The 20,897-nt window shown below is 45.2% G+C and overlaps 1 protein-coding gene and 1 non-coding gene across 3 annotated transcripts in view; one reads left to right on the forward strand and one right to left on the reverse strand.

Annotated features, from left to right (window-relative positions):
* Positions 1–20,897, reverse strand: part of Dock8 (dedicator of cytokinesis 8) — a 204,080-nt gene that overhangs the window by 17,333 nt on the left and 165,850 nt on the right. For both annotated transcript variants that reach the window (XM_021151299.3, XM_029472365.2), the window contains 10 exons: positions 16,683–16,779; positions 14,142–14,276; positions 13,167–13,319; positions 11,436–11,594; positions 10,276–10,376; positions 8,600–8,792; positions 3,729–3,872; positions 2,324–2,455; positions 1,784–1,918; positions 484–573 (listed from right to left, as the gene is read on the reverse strand). In XM_021151299.3, the coding sequence (XP_021006958.1) occupies positions 484–573; positions 1,784–1,918; positions 2,324–2,455; positions 3,729–3,872; positions 8,600–8,792; positions 10,276–10,376; positions 11,436–11,594; positions 13,167–13,319; positions 14,142–14,276; positions 16,683–16,779 (1,339 nt within the window). The remainder of the gene's footprint in view (positions 1–483; positions 574–1,783; positions 1,919–2,323; positions 2,456–3,728; positions 3,873–8,599; positions 8,793–10,275; positions 10,377–11,435; positions 11,595–13,166; positions 13,320–14,141; positions 14,277–16,682; positions 16,780–20,897) is intronic.
* Positions 20,057–20,188, forward strand: LOC115030049 (small nucleolar RNA SNORA24). Its single transcript, XR_003835640.1, has one exon. It is a non-coding gene; the product is annotated as a small nucleolar RNA SNORA24 (small nucleolar RNA).

Consider the following 20,897-nt stretch of genomic DNA (forward strand, 5'->3'; position numbering starts at 1 on the left):
TTTATGTAAACACAGAGCTGGTGTGTATGTAGCCAGGCTGAACTAACAGCAAGAACCTGTCTCAAAAAAGCCTAAGTGGGAGGGGTGGGTAAAATGAGAACCCTTGCTCAGCTCCCCACTACCCAGATAAAAGCCACTGCATATGTGTACCCCAGTGCTGGGTAGGGGGTGGTAGGGATGGTAGATCTGCTGTTTACTGGCCAAACAGGGAAACCCAGGTAGAAAAAATGAGGTGGTTCATGATAGAGAAAACCACTTGGTGCTAAACTCCAGCTTGCATATGTGGGCATGTATGGAAGAGTGAGCCTGCACACACACATGCATACACTCCATTAATACATGTGTGTGCACCCCTCCCCCCTAAAAACCAAACTAAAACATGGTCACATTTGAAGGACTGGGGGAGTCCAGACCTCTGGGTCTGCCATTTTCTACTATTAGGGTAGAGTGTGATAACCACTTTTAGTATATATTTTTCCATACCTTATTAGGATCCAACTTGGTTTTATCCACAGGAGTAGAGTCTTTTATCACTTCCACAAACTCTGCACCGAAACACTGGCCATAAAATCCCTAGGGAAGAGAGGCCCAGGGTATATAAAGTTCAGTTTGAAAGCTTGCAATTCTTTGGAACAAGCACAAGGCAGGATTGGTTGATTATTGATGGTCCCTCTGGGCTAAGAAGCAAACCTAAGCACTTCCTAAACCAGAAATAAAAGTCTAAGGAAGTTCAGCACACTCGAATACCTCGGCATCCTACAGTACAGATGCGTGCTCTCAAATTCCGCCAACGTCATCAGATTTCTGGAGGCAGCTCCATGGGTAGGGCATGATTTACAGTTTGCATTTTGTACCCTGAAAATTTGGAGGGGCCAGACTTCCCATAACGTGACCAGCCAGAGTGCAGGAGACAAGAAACATACTTCTACTCTTAAGCAGAGGACACAGCACGAGGGAGTTAAGAACCTGGGCCAATGGCTACTTTTCCTTCTTGTGAAGTGAATGACTTTGGGCAAGCCACCCAACCTGACTAGGCCACAGCTTCTCAGAGTTGAGTCTTCTTGCCTTATTTGGCAGGACTGAACAGTACAAGAAACAATTGGGCAGCACATGTTTTTAAGCTTTCCAGTCACAAGAGGGGACACAGTCAAAGCATGGCCTGGCAGCGTTAATTAAGTAGGGAGGAGTCAGCTCTTCACATGACCCTGGTCTCTCAGACTGAGAGGGCTCTTACGTTTGTTCCTCTCAACTTCTGCTTCTGTTGTCTCGGCTTTGCTCTATGCTATTTCTTTTTGCTCTGTCTTTTCAGAACTTAACTACTGTTTTCTATTTCACAGCGTAGCTGCCAGGCTGCAGCTGGGAGCTGGCCACAGTTACTTTCCAGTTGCTCTGTATCTCAGTGGAGTGAGTCTGTAGTTTTGTTAGATGCCTCCCAAATCAAGATGACGGCCTTCAAAGTCAAAAAGCAATATGCCCAATGTCTGTGGGTACATATTGGCCATGTATGGAAGGGGCTATAAGGAAGGGTGGATGCTGACTGAATTTTATACAGTCTTGAAAAAAACAAAACAAAAAACAAGATTCAAAATTTAAACTTTATAAAACGCACACAGGATTCAAGAGAAAAATGTCCCACTAGTATGGTATTCCCAATCTTGCCCACTTTCCCATACTACAAATGCAAGGTAGGAAATTTAGAGGCCAGCAATGAACATATTTTAAAAATGACACATTGCCCTACTTGGGGGAATGTCCAAGGTCGCACACAGTCTCACTTTCTCACCTCTAGTCTATGTGAGATCTCCGGGAGCTTCGTGATTGCGGGCTCCTTGTACACGAACTCCTGCTCATCCAAATCCCCAAATCGGGATCCGTAGAAACCAACTCGGAAGTAGGTTCCAAACATCCTCTTGTGGTCCTGTCCCGGGAGCAAAGAGAAGCCTCCTTTAGCTGTACTTACTGGTGACCCACTGGGCTAAAAGGACTGGTTATTGGGCGCCAAACAATTTATTCTCACAGCTGGCATTACGAAGATCCCCTTCTGTTAAGCAGATTTAATATGTACATAATAAACCCTAGAAATGATAACAAAAGAGATCCAACGAGAGACTTCTGGGGCCTTCATTTAACTCAATTTTTAAAATCCTCATATTTCCTAGCTGTAAAGCAATCCAGTCTGCCGCACTGTACTGCCGGCCCTTCCTTGTCTGATGGAGAGGAGTTACAACAATGATGAGCGCCAGGGAGATGGTGGCACAGCGTTAAGGCAGGGTCGCCTGGCACCAGCTACCAGAACCTATAGGCCGGGCTCATCCCCAGCTACCTTGTTGATGATGTTGTCGAAGGCCTTCTGCAGCTTGTCGTGAGTGGAGGTCAGCTTCCGGAAATCTCTGTGTGCCTCCAGGATAGGGATGACCAGCTTGTAGACTTCATTAACTGTCTCGTACAAGCCTCCCTGGGAAAGACGAGATTAGTTAATGCATTGGACGTTTAAGACAAGGGACCAGAGTTAATTATGCAAATACCACACAGGGGGACATCACAGTGCTTTACGGAATCCAGGCCCGGCTGGGCATCTTTGGAGAGCCATAGCTTTCAGGTCAAACCAGGCACATTGCTATCTTTATGTGGACAAGTAAGTAAGGAACATAGCATTGCCATCTAAGGAGGCTTTTCACAAACTGAAAACAAGGGAGGAGATGGCCCAGGCAGTGAGGGGTTTGGAGAAGTGTGCTTGTGGCTTTTGGGTTTACCAGAGGTTTTCCTCTATCCAGATGCAGGGCCTCAGGGAGCTAATAAGGTTCTTACCAGTTGACTTTCTAGAATTTCAGGAAAATAAGGGTGTGTGTGTGTGTGTGTGTGTGTGTGTGTGTGTGTGTGTGAATGAGTGGATAGGAGAAAAGTATAATGATATGTATATGGGAAAATGTAATAAGAAAGCTAGTTTTGTGACTAAAAGTTAAGTTAAAAATTCCTTTCTGGAAAAGTTTTCTAGGAAAACAAAGATAGAATAAAGGCAGTGAACACAAACATCCAAACGTAGATAGTCTGGGGAGGGAGTCTGGAGGTGAAGAGGGGAGAATGAGAAATAATATAGGGAGGAAAACAGAGCAGTCAGGTAAATACAGTGCTCCACTTACATGGGTTCACTATGGGGGCAGAGGGCACTGGTTAAAACGGAAAGCTACGAGCGCCTTGCCACCTTGACCTGAACTGTAGTTCTGTGTCTTTTCTTTCACTGGGAGACCCAGATCGGGCTAAGGGGTGGCTCTGGATCTGGGCTAAGGGATGGTTCTGTGGCTTCCACGGTTCCATCTCTCTGAGTTGCCCTGCTGTGTACGTGTCTTGAAGACCAGTTGGGTGTCAGATGTGGAAGACATCATAGATCCTCAGGGGGTCCTCCCCTACCTTTTTCCTGTGAGTGGGAAAATGAGAGATTGAGAATATGCCTCATCTCTGATTGTGTAACCTGGGCAACCTGTTTCACTTTCTGTGGCTTAGCTTCTACCTCTATTAACTAGAAAGAACACAGTGAAACTGCTCCTGGCCAATGAGCACACTGTGGAAATAGGAGTATGCCCACAGTGAAAGGCTTTCTCTCCTCCCTTGGAGAACTGGTGCAATTGTGGACATGGACGTCGCCACTGGACCAATCCGGAAGCATCCAGCCAGGCCCAGCCCTGTCCTACATGCTCCTGTGGGTGTGAATGAGCCCTGTAGACACTGACCGTGCTGAAGAGCTCCGCAGCCTGCTCCAGGAGGCCCACCAGGCCACTCTCGGTGAAGTACCGCCCAGAGCACACGCCGTCCTCATCAGGTGACAAGGTGTCATCAGAGACTGCAGACTCCTCAAGCACATTGGAAGAAATATTCTGTAAGAGAACCCACTGTGAGCCCAGGGAACAGCGGACCTGACAAGCAAGGGACCACAAAACCCAGACAGATAAAGAAACTAAGCTCTTCAACCTTTACCAGACCACGATTGCTACGAGTCTGTGGTTCCAACCTGTGAGCTTCTGGTGGCCATTCATTTTGAAACTTGTCACCAAACTCCACAATTTTTAACCATAAGGCAACGGTCTAGAAAGGACACTTTCCTTAATGTAGTAACAGTTTAGCTGAAACAACCTTACTATTAGTGCGATGACCCTAAGGACAAAGAGGGAACGTTTTGGATTTTAAGGGCAAGGCAAAGGAGCAGAAAATCGATTCCTGTTTTGCTGAAACATGTTGCTCCTGCAGTCTTGACCTTGAGCTACATAAGTGTAATATTACATAGGAAAGTAATGGACGAGGATGTCTTTATGGGTGCTGTGATATAATTCAGAAGCTGCTCTCCCCTTTTGTTTCTGTGGTTTTCCTTTATATAAACTATAGGCATGAGAGCATCTTAACAGGGGATGAAGTATCTCGGGCAGGGTTGGCTCAGATGGGAAACCCAGGGCACAAGCCTTCAGGCAGCACTCATGTTCAGGGTCCTAGGACGGCTGACTTGGGACCTGCTTGCCTCTGACCGCGAGTTTCTCTTTACGCTGTGTGCTGCACACACCCCGCTTGCCTCATCTGAGCTCTGATCCTGGAAGGGACATCAATACCTCTGATAGGCCAAGAGCCATTCTTGGCTTACAGCTATGGAAGAAGTGAGTATGGTATAGAGAAGAAATGGGAAACCTCCACTGTGTAGTAACTGTAAAGAGCACACAGGACACACCTTCCTAATGCTGTGCTCAACAATGGTTAACACTCTGTCCCCTGAGGTTGGGGTATACTTCAAAGCTCTCAGCACAGTGCTCCAGCCAGTCACTGACAATTGCTCTGATGCACTCTGTGAAATATAAAAGCTGTCCACCTTCTGACTTGGCGAACAAGGTCACGGGAATCACCCTTAGGAATCCATAAGGAGGCAGTCGTCATAGATCGTCACAGTTACACTGGAATACAGTTTTATCAACACAGAGTTTTTTCAAAGTCCCTTGTGACCAATCTTTCTTCCAAACGTGATTTCTCGTGACGGACTGATGGCAGAGGGGGCAAGAATTCATCTGAAGGGATCTAATCGCTTAGGATACCAGCACTACTGGCACTGTATGAGATTTTTCTACTCATAGACGAATAGGTATGAGCTGGGCAGCTCAGTAGCTGTAAGTCACAGGGGAAAAGATGCTGGGCGGACATTCCTGGCTTCAGAGTGAGGGTGTAAAAGTAACAACCATATCTGTGTTTGTGAGATCAGCATTGCCTGCACTCCAGGGATAGAATTCCGATGATCTCAGTGGCTTGGACCTCACCGCCTTTTAAGTCATTTCTCCTGTTATTCTTCCAAGTTAGTTATCTCTGCTTTGCAAGTCTTTCCCAAAGGCTCAATCTTATTACAGCAAGGTTAAAAACTAAAGCAGGACGTTTAAGAAGCAGTAGAGCCAGGCATGGGGGCACAAGCCTAAAATCCCAGCACTTGTGAGGCAGAGGCAGAGAGGCAGAGGCAGAGGCAGAGGCAGAGAGGCAGAGAGGCAGAGAGGCAGAGAGGCAGAGAGGCAGAGAGGCAGAGAGGCAGAGAGGCAGAGAGGCAGAGAGGCAGAGAGGCAGAGAGGCAGAGAGGCAGAGAGGCAGAGAGGCAGAGAGGCAGAGAGGCAGAGAGGCAGAGAGGCAGAGAGGTAGAGAGGCAGAGAGGCAGAGAGGCAGAGAGAGAGGCAGAGAGGCAGAGAGGCAGAGAGAGAGGCAGAGAGGCAGAGAGAGGCAGAGAGGCAGAGAGGCAGAGAGGCAGAGAGGCAGAGAGGCAGAGAGGCAGAGAGGCAGAGAGGCAGAGGCAGAGGCAGAGGCAATCTCTCTTGAGTTCAAGACCAGTGAGATCCTGTCAAAGAAAGAGAGAGGGTGAGGGAGGGAAGAAGGAATGAAGGAGAGAGAGAGAGAGAGAGAGAGAGAGAGAGAGAGAGAGAGAGAGAGAGAGAGAGAGAGAGAGCTGTCAGCAGAGAATACCTGTTGCTAATACTGTCTGAATTCCTTTATTCTTCTGTGACAGAAAGTATCTTAACTTTCTTTAAGAAAAACACTGGTAATGCTCAGTGTGGCCTGTGACTATGGGATAGATAATCAGATCATCTTACTACTTTGACCATTATGATTGATTCAGGGATAAACACAGGACCTGGTCACCATTATGACTGGTTCAGGGATAAACACAAGACCTGGTCAGAACCAATAAGATGCCCTGAGACTTTCTTTGCAACTCTAGAAAGGAGGATTTCCGTCTTTTCTCCTAGTCTTGAATCTTAATCTAGCATCCTTAGTGTGGGAATTCTGCCTGTGAAGAGTGATGCCCACACCCCAGAAGGTGGAGACACTGCCTAGGTTGGATGAGCTTGGGTCTCTAGGTATAGACTGGCAAGTATGACTGAGGGCTAGTTTCCCCATATAGGCTAATGGATTCCACATCTCCTTAGGTTAATGTGGGCTTGGTATCACTCCCTTTCCAGCACCCATATCCAAACTGACTTTGTAGGATTCTTGGGAGAATATAGTATTTCTCCCATAGACATCAGCATGGCTTGAAGTCTGTTCTGTATTCAAGGACATCTGACTCGTCACGTTCTGCACATTAAGAAGCCCTTACACATCACAGCTCCTTCCACCTTCCTTCTCACAATCTCCATCTTTCCCCTGACTCTAGTCTGGGGCACACAATAATGCTCACAGCATCTTGTATCCTTTCTATTTATCATTAGTTGCTGAATATAAAGTTCATGTGGACAGGATGAATGCTCAATGAATGTGAAAGAAGGAAAGGATAGCCAGGCATGGTGGCCTTTGATCTGAAAACTTGAATGGCACAGGGCAGGCAGATCTCTATGAGTTTAAGGCTATGCTGCTCAACCTAGGGAGGCCCCGGGCTAGCCTGGGCTATATCACAAGCCCCTGTTTCAAAGAACAACAGCACTATAAAACAAAACAAAAGCCAAAAAAGAGACAAAAAAAGAAGAAGGAATGGATAAAAATATATATGAAGATATGTCTGTATATTCCACGTAAGGATAACATAGACTTCCTCAGGTGTTTTAGAATTTTATCTCACCTTGGCACCTATCAGAATAAGAAAGTCAACCAAATTCTAAGTAAAATAAGGCTAAAGTGAGACTTATTAAACATAATAGTAAAAATGAAATTTGGATAATGTTTAAGCATCAAGGAGTAAACCATAAAGTAGAGCATTTAGGAAAAGGCTTGAGAGATGGCCAAGGAAAAGCTCAGTAGATGAGCTGAGAAAAAAGGGTGACAGTGCAATGTAAAGGGACAAGTGTGTCACGGAGGAGCTGGAGGGCAGTGCTACAGCAGTCGGTGACAGGCAAGTGGACAAAACAAACATTGCTTTAAAGTTTCTTATTCACTTGACTCAAAACCAGATGGAATCCTTCTATGCTTCTGGACGAGAATTTAACTGGGATTTATAAAAGACATTTCTGAATTGAGACTAAAATTTATCTGTTGAGAATGAAATCAAAGAGTAAGTATTTTTGTTACTGTAAGAGAGGCGGCAGCAATGACTGGAGATAAGGCCCAGCTCGCAGATGAACAGACCTTGAGAAACCAGAAGCTCTGGGCTGCACCAGCAATAGTTTCGGTGTCTTTTTCTCTAGGCCTGGGAAAGCTACTTAGAATCGTCTTTTCTTTCTCCTTTTTAGAGCATCACAAAACTGTGTTGAAGAACAAAAATGAGAACAAAGCCTCTTACATTCATCCCTGGAAATTCAAACAAGAGCAATATAAATGCATGTCTTCAGCTTCCCAGCTCTGGCTGGGAATGGTCCACGGCTGTCCTGTAAGCTGCAGGGATGATCATCTCTGCAGCCTAGATCTCTTTAAGAAAAACTACTCATAACACTTGTTGTTTGGGGCTTTTCTGCCCTCTAAGTAGCGCATTAAACCACACAGTAACAACAGTCCAAGGGAATCCTGGGCAGCCCTGTTGGAGTTTTTAGGTCTGGTACAATTTGCCCTTGATGACTGTGGGTAAATTTCAGGTTATTCTCAGAAAGCATCCATGGAGCCATTTCTTTCCAATTTCAGGTAAGTTGGACTCTTTCTTAGCTTTGGACAAGAGTTGGGTCCCACAAAGTCAGGGAACAGAATTGAGGGACTGGCCCATGAGGGAATCATTATACTGGTGTCCCTTCCTTGCCAGTATATAAGCCAAATACAAATGTTCCAGAAAGAGTTTAAATGATCTTTTAAAAATGCCGTCTTGTTTCTTACATCAGTGAAACAGAAGTAACACTGCCTTCCTTATCTGCCTGCTTCACAGGCTTGTGGGGATGGCCAAATGTCTAAAATGTCTGAGAATATCTCCCAAAGCTCCTGTTACCTCTAAGTACCATTATTGTAATGAATATGTTTTAAAAGATGGTGAGGCCATTAGACAAGGCAGTGATAACGCTTTGACACAGGGGTTTTCAACGGTGGCAACACAGACAACCAGGAACCGATATTTTAAAGGTGGAAACATCCTTGGTCTTTCCTCTGTGCCATCCAGGATCACCTGTGGTGACTGAGGACGCCCTCCCTCAGGTGGAAGCACCCAGCCCCTGGTTGGATGTCTTGCCTGTCTTACCTGAAAGCTGACGCTGCCCACTGGCAGGTAGCTGTGGTCCTCCAGCATGCTCAGGTACTCAGCCACCAGGGCGGCTGCATGCACCAGGCACATGGCGGCCTCCGTGAAGCACTTCTTCTTAGTGTGTTTCTCTGCCATGTTCTGGAGCCAGGTCAGCCGCAGGTCAGGCGATGCCTGGTAGCTCTTGGCAATTCTGAAGACAGATTAGGAAAGTTTCATGGACAGCCTTTCAATGTCACGGCTCTTAGGGGGTGGGGGGAAGGGGGACGGGTGCTTCAGTGTTGTTCTCTCTTTCATAAGCTTTATTATCACCCTTAATATTTTTGTTTACAATTCAAAACAGAGAAAAGGTAAACATTTTCATCTAATTCTAGATGACAATGGTGTGCTGGATGCCGAGAAAGGATAATTAGCACAAGTCTTTTTTGTTGTTGCTGTTGTTTTTTGTTTTTTCAAGACAGGGTTTCTCTGCGTAGCCCTGGCTGTCCTGGAACTCACTCTGTAGACCAGGCTGGCCTCGAACTCAGAAATCTGCCTGCCTCTGCCTCCCGAGTGCTGGGATTAAAGGTGTGCGCCACCACTGCCCGGCTAGCACAAGTCTTATGAGGAAAAAAGTCTGATAAAATGACGTCCATGTTCATGGATCTCAAGTAATTTCCTTCCTTTTATCTCAAAGTTATAATGTACTGTTTCTCTTACAGATCTGAGTATTTTTAACTGTGTAAGTAATCTCCCCAAACTACTGAACCTGAAGAGAAAGGGTTTAAAGTACACTGACTTCTAAAGTAAAGCTTTTTCTGTTTATGAATACAACTTCAGCACAGCATGTGGGAAATAATTCATGTAACAGCCAATGTTTTTTTTTTCTCTCTTTTTATTTAAAATAAGCATTGCACTTAGTTAAGGTGATCTTTTTGGAAATTTAGAAATGAATCAACTCCAGTTTTCCATTAGTGTTTATATATTTTTGGATGTTACCCCAAACTGTCCTACCTATCTTAGTTATGATAATGACATCAGAGAAGGCTCCAACTGGGGCTTGAGAGATGGCTCAGTGGTCAGGATCACTGACTGTTCTCCTGGAGGACCTGGGTTGGTTCCCAGCACCCCCATGCTGGCTCCTAACCATCTACAACTCTAGCCACAGGGGATTTGATGCCCTCTTCTGGCCTCCAGGGGAACATGGTACAAAGACATATGTGCCGACAAAACATTCATATAAATAAAGTAAAAAATTAACAAAAAAAGAAAAAAGATGCAGTGACACCTAGACAAATATCCAGACTCACAAATATCACAAATGTCTTTTCCCTTTCCTTTCTTTTCCTTCCCTTTCCTTCCTTTCCTTTCCTTTCCTTTCCTTTCCTTTCCTTTCCTTTCCTTTCCTTTCCTTTCCTTTCCTTTCCTTTCCTTCCCTTCCCTTCCCTTCCCTTCCCTTCCCTTCCCTTCCCTTCCCTTCCCTTCCCCTTCCCCTTCCCCTACCCCTACCCCTTCCCCTTCCTTCCCCTTCCCCTTCCGTTTCCTTTCTTTTTCGAGACAGGGTTTCTCTGTGTAGCCTTGGCTATCCTGGAACTCACTCTGTGGACCAGGCTGTCTCTTCCTCTTGAGTGCTGGGATTGAAGGTTTGCACCGTCACGCCCAACCCCAATGCCCTCTGTCTTCCCGGGAACATTTACCTGTACATGAGGTCCATAAGCATCTCAGGGTCTTCCTGGAATTCCCTCATCTTCACTGTGTCATACAGAATGCTGTTCAGATTGCAGAGAAGTTCCTCCACCTGCAGGAAAAAGAGCAGACAGTGACGTGCAAGGCAAGGCTTTGCTCCGAGAGAGGCAGGGATCCAAGGCAGAGAAAATCCAAGAATCTCCCGGGGCCATTTTCATCTGTGCAATCCAAGGCCCACAGGTGACCCAGGGCCCTGGGATCCATGAAGTCCCCTCTCCAACACCTTGACTTTACAGTCTGAATGGGCTTTGATTATTTGAAAACTGCAAAGGTGTAAACTTCTGTGGACTATTAGGGTGTGAGAGCCTACTACAGAGTAGGCTAGGGCCTGGAGCTAAAGGCAGACAGGCTGCACTTGTCACACGGGCATCTGCTACATGGGCATGGCAGCGAGACAGAAGGGTAACTGTCCTCCCGGTTTCTTTAGGACAGATCTTGTTTGTAAGCTCTTCTTAATTAGGATCTTTCTTGACTGCCTTACACATAAATCATTACCATCCATGCTCCTTATGCCCTCTCTCTCTCTCCCCTGAATTCAACTCTAGGAATTTCACTCCTCTCTACTCCCACATTCCAGAGCACTATTTCTTCATTAATCACCCCCACTATCTGTCTACCCATCTCTCTGTGTCTCTGTCTATCTATCTATCTATCTATTCTATCTATCTATCTATCTATCTATCTATCTATCTATCTATCTATCTACCTACCTACCTACCTACCTTTATGTTGAGGTGGAGATCAATCCCAGAGTTTTGTGTATTTTAGGCTCCACCACTGAATTACACTAACCCCTGTTCCCTGTACTCCCTTTTAAAATTCTTGTACAGTATTTGTTACCACACACAGGTATCACTTTTCTTATTTTGAGTCTTCTTGTTTTGGTACTATGTTCTCCTAATAGACTCTTGTCATCTTGAAGTTGAGGACAGTGGTTTGTGTATTGCATTTCTCAAGCACTGAGAACATTCAACTATAGGACAAGTTAAAAAATACCTGCAAATCACACGTATAAATTTTATATAATTTTATATGCAAAATCATAAATGTATATGCTTATAAATGGTTAATATCAAACTCATACATAAGACAAAGCTATGTTCATGTCTACCTGCATGGGAAAAGGAGTTGTTTGCATGGCCGTGTCCTCTTCTGAATAGGCCAAAATTGTCCTTAAGGACCTTCTCAGGTGCTCTTCATTGAAGTCTGGTGCTTTGCCTACCAGGGATGCCAGTGCCATGGTCACTTGCATCTTTACTCTTGCAAAGTTCTGCATCAGAAGAGATGGAGCAAACAGAGAGTCAGCAGGTACCTAGTGGGAGGCTGCGGGCCAGACACAAACAGCTCCTGGTGTTTCTTTCATTCCCGTCTTAAGCATTTCCTTTTCTCTCAATAAACTGTGAGCTACACTTTGCACAAGGTACACACTGCTGTTGAAATGGGTTGGATGGATCGTATGCTCCCATAAATCTGTCAGGCTCCCTTTAAATTTTCATTGCGTTTGGGCTGCCGCCACACTGCAGGGCTGACAGATTTGTTCTAAAGTTGGTCACAGGATATAAAGTTGGTCTTTGTGCCAAGAGTCTCTTTGGAACCTTCTGAGGCAGCATTTTGGCTTGTTTGTTTTGTGAAGCAGGGTTTCACCATGTAACTCTGACTGTCCTGGAACTCGCTCTGTATACCAGGCTGGCCTTGAACTCACAGAGATTCACAAAGGCAGAACTTTTGAGATTTTTGGATTTGAAGTAAACAGTAGCTTTCCATGTCTTCTTTTCTCCAAGGACTGTGGAAAACCACAACTTAAGGGCCCATGAGCATGCCCTATAAGCTTTTAAATTGTTCTCCCTAACATCTCACGAGGGCCACGGCCTGGGGTATAGCTCAGGAGTAAACATTTAGCATTGTGGGGTCTTCAGTTCAGTTCCCAGAATTAACACAAAATAGACAAAAATAAGACAAAGCAAACCAAGACCCTACGGAGTCTCCCTTTCTTCTCTTAGCCCATTTATCTGCCCCGTTTCATCTGTAAATTCTTTTCTAAGGTTAAAGATCTTCTTTTACAGAATTTACAATACATTTGGTAAAACACAGTCTCTCTCTTCCCAACCCTCACCTTTGGTTTTCGATACACAGGGTTTCTCTATGTAGCCCTGGCTGTCCTGGAACTTACTCTGTAGACCAGGCTAGCTTCAAACTCAGTGATCCACCTGCCTCTGCCTCCTGAGTGCTAAGATTACAGGTGTGTACCACCCTGTTGGGCTATAAAACATTATTTTAAAAGATGTCTCACTAACACGACAGCAAATAAAGTCCCAAGCCTGGATCCTGAAATATGCACAAACTAAGGCACAGGTTTGCTATGAAAATGAACTCACAAAATGTCTATTCAGGGCCAGGCCAGGCATGGTGGTGCACGCCTTTAAATGCAGAGGAGGCAGAGGCAGGCAGATATCTGTGCGTTTCAGGCCAGCCTGGTCTATATAGTGAGTTCCAAGACAGCCAGAGCTACATAGTGAGATGCTTGTCATCAGGTCCAGATGACAACAATCATTTACCATTCTCATTCACAAATGTCCTGGTACCATCCAGGACTGGTACGGACTCAGACTTTAGGACAGGACACTCTTTTGTAAATCCTGAACCTGCACACACAGGAACTTTGACTGCTGGGCAGCACCACACCCTCCAGCCCTTCCTCTCAAATGCTGGTGCTCATGGGCAGACTCCCTGGGGTCTTCCGCACAGGGCATAAGTAAAAGCCACACTGCAAAGCTCCCTTCTACCTCTGCCTTTCATTCCTGTTCTCTCCTGGTTCTGGGCTGCCCAGCCCGTCTGTGCTTACACTGGTGGCTCCGAAGCTGAACCGCATGAGGAGGTAGAGGGTGGCACAGGCTTGGCTCCGTGTGACGTCCATGCTGCTGCTGCAGTGATGTAGCACCCGCTGACACAGGTCAGCACACTGCTCCATCTCCTCCTCGAACAGCAGGTCTCCAAACTAGAAGAGACACAGGTGGCCATGAGGCGACCCTGAGCACTTGCATAGCTCTTCGGCTGGCTGTTGGGACATGCAAAATGTCTGTCTGGACAAGCCAAGAGCCTGAAGGGTTAACACCGTGCTCCATAAACAGAATGAGCCGCAAGTGTCAGACATGGAGGTAAGCGGTGACATCCACCTATGAGTCACATGGCTGAGGTAAGGTCTATGTCCTTAACTTCATTGTTAGCTAGGTTGAAGTCACTGCTGAGTGTGTCACAGCTATAAAGGACTTACTTGTGCCTTATGGGTTCCTTAGAAATTATTGGTGACTAAGAAAGAGAAAATTATTATAACAGAATTCCACTTTGTAAATTTACAAGATCCTATGTAGAAGGCACCCATCTACTAAGATTTCCCACAAAGGAGGAAAATAATCTCAACAGACTACTAGCCACAGTTCTCAGGCATCTGTCAGCCATCTTATTATGGTCATTCTGTCACATTAATTAATGGGAACCAGGCCTAGTATTAAATCTCACTGTATAAGGTATTAACAAAAGGGAGAGGAACTGTAGTTGCTCGTTGACTTTCACTCTCGTGTCACTGACTTTTAGTGAGTGGTCATTTGAAATTTCCATAGTTGAGCCCACACTGCAAGTGTGAAGCCACGGTCTGGCTTCCCCACAGTGAGTTTCTGAGAATCAGTGTGTCTACTTTCAGAGGGAAAAAAGCTTTTACTCCATGCTGTGCGTGGTGTCTGATCTGCTTACAGGGCGATGTGAAGCCAGACAAGAACAGCACTCTTAATTAAGAGTAAGAAAACAAGCATCCCATGTTTACCTTGGCGATGAGGGCTCGGAGGGTTGCGAAACAGTGAGTCAGGTAGGTGGTGCTCTGGTCACAGCTCAGAGAATTCACCAGGACCCGGAGGACACCTCCCAGCAGGCTGTCTTTACAGTCCAGGGCGGAGCTTGCCTGGGGGGTGGGGTGGGGTGGGGTGGAAGAACAGCATCACTGAGTAAGGCTGGAGGCAGGAGAGAGGGCTGCTGATTATCTTAGAGGACTGATGCGCCTTCTCAGCAGAAGGTGGCAAGGGCTCTGTGAGCCGCAATGTACATCGTTCATTAACCACCATGAGAGCGTAAGCTCTCTTTCCCCTTTACCCTCTTTTCAAAACTAACTGACTTGAGACTTGTGCCCAATTTAGGATATTAAGCCAAGTTCTAAGGTTCATCTCCCTCCGGCCTGGGTCATGGCTTTTGGAATGTCCTTTTCTTTGTAGGCCTGATTTCGTGTCAGTGTTTCGATAACAACTTCGAGCTTCAAGTATAAGAGGCTTTTTGGTGGCAGTTATGACTTCCAAATTGGCCACAGAAGGACTAATGAGAATAATAATCAACAGTATTTTCTATAGTTTAGCTTTCTTAGGAAACTGCAAATCATTTTGAGGCTTGGTATCAGGTATATTGCTCGCAGAAACAGCTTGTACAAAGATATTATTCATGTGATGCTAAATGTTTAGGGTACCGAAGTTAAGACACTTTCAAAAGATCCTTGAGTCAGCATTGGATGCTCAAGCCCCTCATATGAAAGGGGGTAGTATTTGCATATATAACCCACAATTCTCTCATGTATTTTAAATTTTCCCTAGCTTACTTTCAGTACTGTACTGGCTAGTTTTGTGTCAACTTGACACAGCTGGAGTTATCACAGAGAAAGGAGCTTCAGTTGGGAAATGCCTCCATGAGATCCAACTGTAAGGCATTTTCTCAATTAGTGATCAAGGGGGAAAGGCCCCTTGTGGGTGGGACCATCTCTGGGCTGGTAATCTTGGTTCTATAAGAGAGCAGGCTGAGCAAGCCAGGGGAAGCAAGCCAGTAAAGAACATCCCTCCATGGCCTCTGCATCAGCTCCTGCTCCCTGACCTGCTTGAGTTCCAGTCCTGACTTCTTTCAGTGATGAACAGCAATGTGGAAGTGTAAGCCGAATAAACCCTTTCCTCCCCAACTTGCTTCTTGGTCATGATGTTTGTGCAGGAATAGAAACCTTGACTAAGACAAGTACCTAATACAACATTGAAGCATCGTGTCAGCTGCTGATATTCTGTATTGTTTATGGAACAATGATAGGAAACTAAAAAGCATGCACATGTTCAGTGCAGATGCATTTTTATGCCAAAGTACTTTCCATCCGTGGTTGTTGGTTAAGCCTAAGGATGCGGAACCAACAGAGATCTGACTTGTACTGCCCTACAGTAGGGATACCAAATTCATGGGACACATGATTGTCCTTCAGCCATCCGTGTCCAAAACAGACACCATTTTGTCACACTTAGCACTGTTTTTTTTTCTACCCAGTGCAATCATAAAAATTAGAGTAGAAATAAAGACCCATTAAAAGAAAACTTCCGGCTAAGAGAATACAATCTCTGGCCTGTATTAGGCCTAACATTCTAGCTGTGATAGTAAATCACTTGGCCAAGGGACCACCCATAGAGTACCAGGTTCACCTTAAGCCATGCTTAGGAGATGGGTAGAATAATTAATCCTTTAATTGGATAGTGTTCTTTTTCTCCCCAGAATCCCCACCCCCTAGCACCATGGCTTACTGAGTCAATGCTACAAACTGTACATCTGTTTGCTTTTAAAAACTATTCAGAAAAGTGTAACTTCTCCTTTTTATCGTTCTCTCTTTTCTCATCATACTTTCCCCAACACTTTGGGGTTTGCCAGTGTTCTGGGCCCCCTTCCCTGCCATGTGACTACTTATGTCATGTGTCCAACCTCCATGCCAGCTTAAACAGAATGGCTTCCCTTCCTTTTCTCCTCCAAGCAGCCGCTGTGACTTACAGCTTGTCAGCTTTGGGGATTTGTCTTTAAGATGCTAATAAAATTGCCCTTCAGTTTCTCCTTGAGTCCATCCTTAAGTGCTTTTATTAAGGAGACTAAAAACCCCAAGAGGGGACCCCAGTTTCCCCCATGGTATCAGCAACTCCTAGCCTCGTCAGTGTATTATCCAGCTGGAACCGACCTACCAGGAGCAATCTAGCTACCCATGTTCTCGAGGTGCTTGGCTTTAAGGCTCTGTCTCCTTTATCCATGTAGCAGGTCCTTGGCCAGAGTAACTTTGAGGGTCAGCTCCTCAAACATCTAACTCTTTCCAAGGGAGTAGCAGTCAGAAAAGCCAGAGGATGCCTGGCACCTCTGGAATCTGCAAGGTAGGCACTGCTGCAAATTCCAAACGTTCCCACTTTAGTTTAAAAAAAAAAAACACATTCTGGAATCATGCTTGTGTCTTTTTCCATTTTGGATGACGAACCCCCTTTCTATTTCCAAGAATGGCACCCCCGAGCGGGCCCGATGGGGAGTGAGTCGTCCTCACCTGGATGATGTTCTCCTGCATATCCAGGATGATCAAATTAGCTTCTGTAGCCAGGTTGCCACTGATCAAGGCTTCTTGATCTAACTCAGCCTTTGTTCTAAGAAACAAAAAGCATGTCACCTATTAAAACACTGTGTGGCTTGGCCAGGTACCAGAGATGACAACCCATGCACCAGGTCCTGAAGGATTCTTTACAACCGTCAACCATCAAATCCACACAAAGTGGCCACCTCAACATAGCCAATCTCAGGGCTGGAGGTGTTTCCTGAGATTCGCCTCTGGTTGGGAAGATGGTCTAGTGAAGTCCCCAGGCCATCCATAGCCCCATGGTTATTAATAATGATGGCAATTATAAAAATGACAAAATGAGTCGAGAAGTTAATTATTGGTTACTACTAACAATTAGGTGAGCCTATCAGATAGCTGCTTAAAGCCTTGGGGCGTCACGTGAGCACTCTCTGGATCTGAATGGGTGGTTGTGGGATGGGGGGGAGGAGGGGGGGGAGGGGAGGAGCCGCAGCAGGGTAGAGAGACAGGATGTGACTTGATCTTGGTGAACGCTGGCAAACAGAGCTAGAACTGTGGAATGGGAGAATCAGCGATTTATTACTCAAAGTCATCCTGAGAAGGAGGGAAGGTGGCTTCACTAAGAGCGAGAATGCCTTCTTCCTTCTCCAGTGGGAAGCACCGTTCACATCCCATGGGGTGGGGCACCAAACATTCTGCTGGAGGTTACTGGACTGGATGCTACCCGGCAGGAAACAGAAGTTACTAAGAGATTTAATTTCAAAGAGCTGGTGCACTCTGTGTACTAGCCCATCCATCCTCATAAAACAAGTGAAGCTGGGAAGGGAGAACGCGCTCTCCTCTCCCACAGCTTTGCCTTCATCGATTCAGTTACCCATAGTTAGTGACAGTCTTCCAGAATAAGCAAGGCGTTCTCCCTACACTGCGTTGGCTCCTGTCAGGTGATGGATTATCGCTTTGTCCAGTGTATGTATCCATGCTGTAATGCCACCTACATGTTATTTACTGATTGCTTTGTCCTGTGTATGTATTCATGCTGTAATGCCACCTACATGTTATTTACTGATCACTTTGTCCTGTGTATGTATCCATTGCTGTAATGCCACCTACATGTTATTTACTGAGTTGCTGTCTTAGCTACCAGATTGATGGACACATTTCATAGAAATGTAGACAAGGCTTTGGAACCATTCACAGCTTTGGGTATCTGGGGTCCATTGCCTGTAGATGAAAGGGTATTACTATAATTTATTTTTACGGTCCAAATTTAGTTTTAAAGGGTAAGAGAAACCTGACTTTCCCAATATGTTTCAGTGGCTAAGATGTTACCACAGATGCTGGGGTATTGTGCTATCAGTTCAAATGTCTTAGACCAGGATTATCCACATAGCTCTCTCTTCTCCTTTTCCTTATCCAGGAACAGTTGTGTATACAACACTGGTTGCTCAGAAAGGTATTTTTAACTGATTTCACATTCAGGATAGATTCTTCAGTCCTAATTGTTTGACAACCCTTCCCCTCATTTCTCTATATGAGAAAATATACAAGTTTTTAAAATTAATTTACTGGTATGTTTAAATTTATAGCAGGAGAGCCAGACGCCAGACATGGTGGTATATGCCAGGCATGAGTTTGAGGCCAGCCTGGTTTACATAGTGAGTTCTGGAGCCAGCCAAGACTACCTAAGGAAATCCTGTCTCAAAACAACAACAGCAATTCCCTAACCAAAAAAAAAAACAAAAAAACCAAAAAACCAACCAACCACACTTTGACCAACACTGTGCAGTAGAAATGTACTAGAGGCCATGTGCATTGTTTTATATATTATGATAGCTGCATGCGTGCACGCACGCACACACACACACACACACAAAAGATAAAATGAAATCAAGGGCATTATTTTCCCTTTTCTTTTTCTTAGAAAGGTTTTGCTGTCTTGGAAGTCCAGGCTCACCATGTAGACCAGGCTAGTCTCAAACTCACAGAGATCTACCTACCTCTGCCTCCTGGGTACCAGAATGAAGGGCATGGGCCAGTACTCCCAGCCAGTATTAATTTTTTACCATATTTTATTTAGCCCAATCCACTAAAAATACTGTTAATAAGTAACAAATATAAAAATCAATGCTGAAATGTACAATCTTGCATGCACATTTAATTAATTAATTAATTAATTCTACATCTCAATATGAAACAGCCACACTCCAGGCTCCAGGCTTCAGAACTGCACGTGGTTAGTGGCTCCAGTAATCGACAGTAGAGATAGTCCTAACCTGCCTTTGGAATTGTGATAAAATGCATGTAACATAGAACTTACCACCTTAGTCACTTTAATTATATAGCTCAGTAGCATTAAGTAATTCATATTGTCATGCAATATTGTCATCACTCCTGGGAGGTCTACCAGTCTGGCTCAGACTTGCCTGCACAGTCGAATCACCTTAAAGTTTGACTAACCTAGAAGTTCTGAACAAACTGGCAGAGGGTACCTTTGGACACCTTGGCACTGGGTGTGGTGGGTACACCTTCAATCTCAGGACTCAGGAGGCAGAGGCAGGTGGACCTTGTGAGTTCGAACTCAGCCTTGTCTACATAGAGAGGCCCTGGGTGGGTGGGGGTAGGAGGTGGAGCAACACAGACACGGACTTTGGAAGTTCCCACGGGAGATTTGAATATGTAGTCCAGGTTAAAAACTATTGCTCTAAAAGAAACAGGAGTCAAACTAATTAAAATTAAAATAAACATAAGAGAAAATGACAGAAGCTGTCATCTAAAAATTATAACATTTCCAAAGAGCTCTAACTTGCGCGGTTTTAATTGCCACCTGGCTGCAGGACTGAGGGGGTCATCAGTCACTCTGATAATGAGCAGCCCACCGGAGCCGGAGCTGCTGAGAACTGGCAGGACCTGCACGGTCCCAGTGAAGACTGCTGGTGTCAGCAAATAGGAAAGGCTTCCCAGGGCAATTCACAGAGCCCAGTCAAACACCCTTGCCACACTGTCTCCATCTTGTGCAGCAGATGACCTGGTTAGCATCTAAGCGGTGCTGGGCCTCCTGCACACAGCTTTGGTGTTACACACTTGTCTTCACCAGCTATCTCCCCTCCCGAATGAGAGCATTGGACAAGGAGAGAGAAAAAGAGAAAGCAGGGCCAAGTGCCTAGCTGTGTCACTTCAAATCCATATTTCCTCCCTGAAACCGGGTGCAAAAATGTATTGACACAGAGTCAAAGTTCTTAAACACCAGCTAGGAAGATCAGAGCGAACCAGTCTTCTAAGCAAAGGGGCATTATTAATAAGACCAACAACGGGGGCTCCCGTGTGACACCTGAGTGACCAATGTGATTCTCCATGTATCTCTGGACCGGCCAGCTATGGACGTCTCCTTTCCAAGCCATGGAGGAGCACATTCTTGCTTAGTGGCAAAGCCGTCACCATGTAATTGGTATCAGATACATCGACTGGCACAAGGAGCATCCTTCATTGTTAAGAAGCTATGGGCTACCAGATTATTTGGCATGCTTTTCAAAATAATTATTAAACGGTTTCTAGGAAAACAGGTGATATTTTAGAGAAACTTTGAGCCCCTCCCCAAGAGTCCTACAGGTTAACAAGGATGTGTTATCCTACAGTAATGGTGAAGACATTAACATTTATTTACTACAACACTGCTATCTTCTCACCCCTCCTCTTGGTGAGCACTTCAGACACAGTGAAGCTGTACTATCTATGTTTTGTTGTATATGTGGGCTCTTGAACCATTCAGTGTTTTGCTCAGTGAATCTGGGATTCATAAGGGTACCTATGGCTTAGAGGCAGAGAAGACAGACATTATCTATCCCCACACATTTCACTTTAGTGCTCATATGTCTAAATTGTTATATATGGTGCTCTCTCTCTCTCTCTCTCTTCCTCCTCCCTCCCTTTCCCCCTCCTTCCCCCTTTGATATACCATATACCTATACACATCTGCTGGCTGGTTTCTGTCAACTTGACACAAACCTAGACATATCTGGGAGGAGGGAATCTCAAAATTGAGGGACTGCCTCTATCATCTTGTCTACAGGCAAGTCTATGGAGGCATGCTCTTGATTGACAGTAGATGTTAGGGCTGCCAGCCCTGGGCAAGCAGTCCTGAGTTATATAAGGAAACAGGCTAGCAAGTCATGAAGAGCAAACCAAGAAGCA

The sequence above is a fragment of the Mus caroli genome, unplaced genomic scaffold (assembly GCF_978045245.1).
Source record: "Mus caroli unplaced genomic scaffold, Mus_caroli_1 scaffold_20, whole genome shotgun sequence".
NCBI classification, from domain to species: Eukaryota; Metazoa; Chordata; class Mammalia; order Rodentia; family Muridae; genus Mus; species Mus caroli.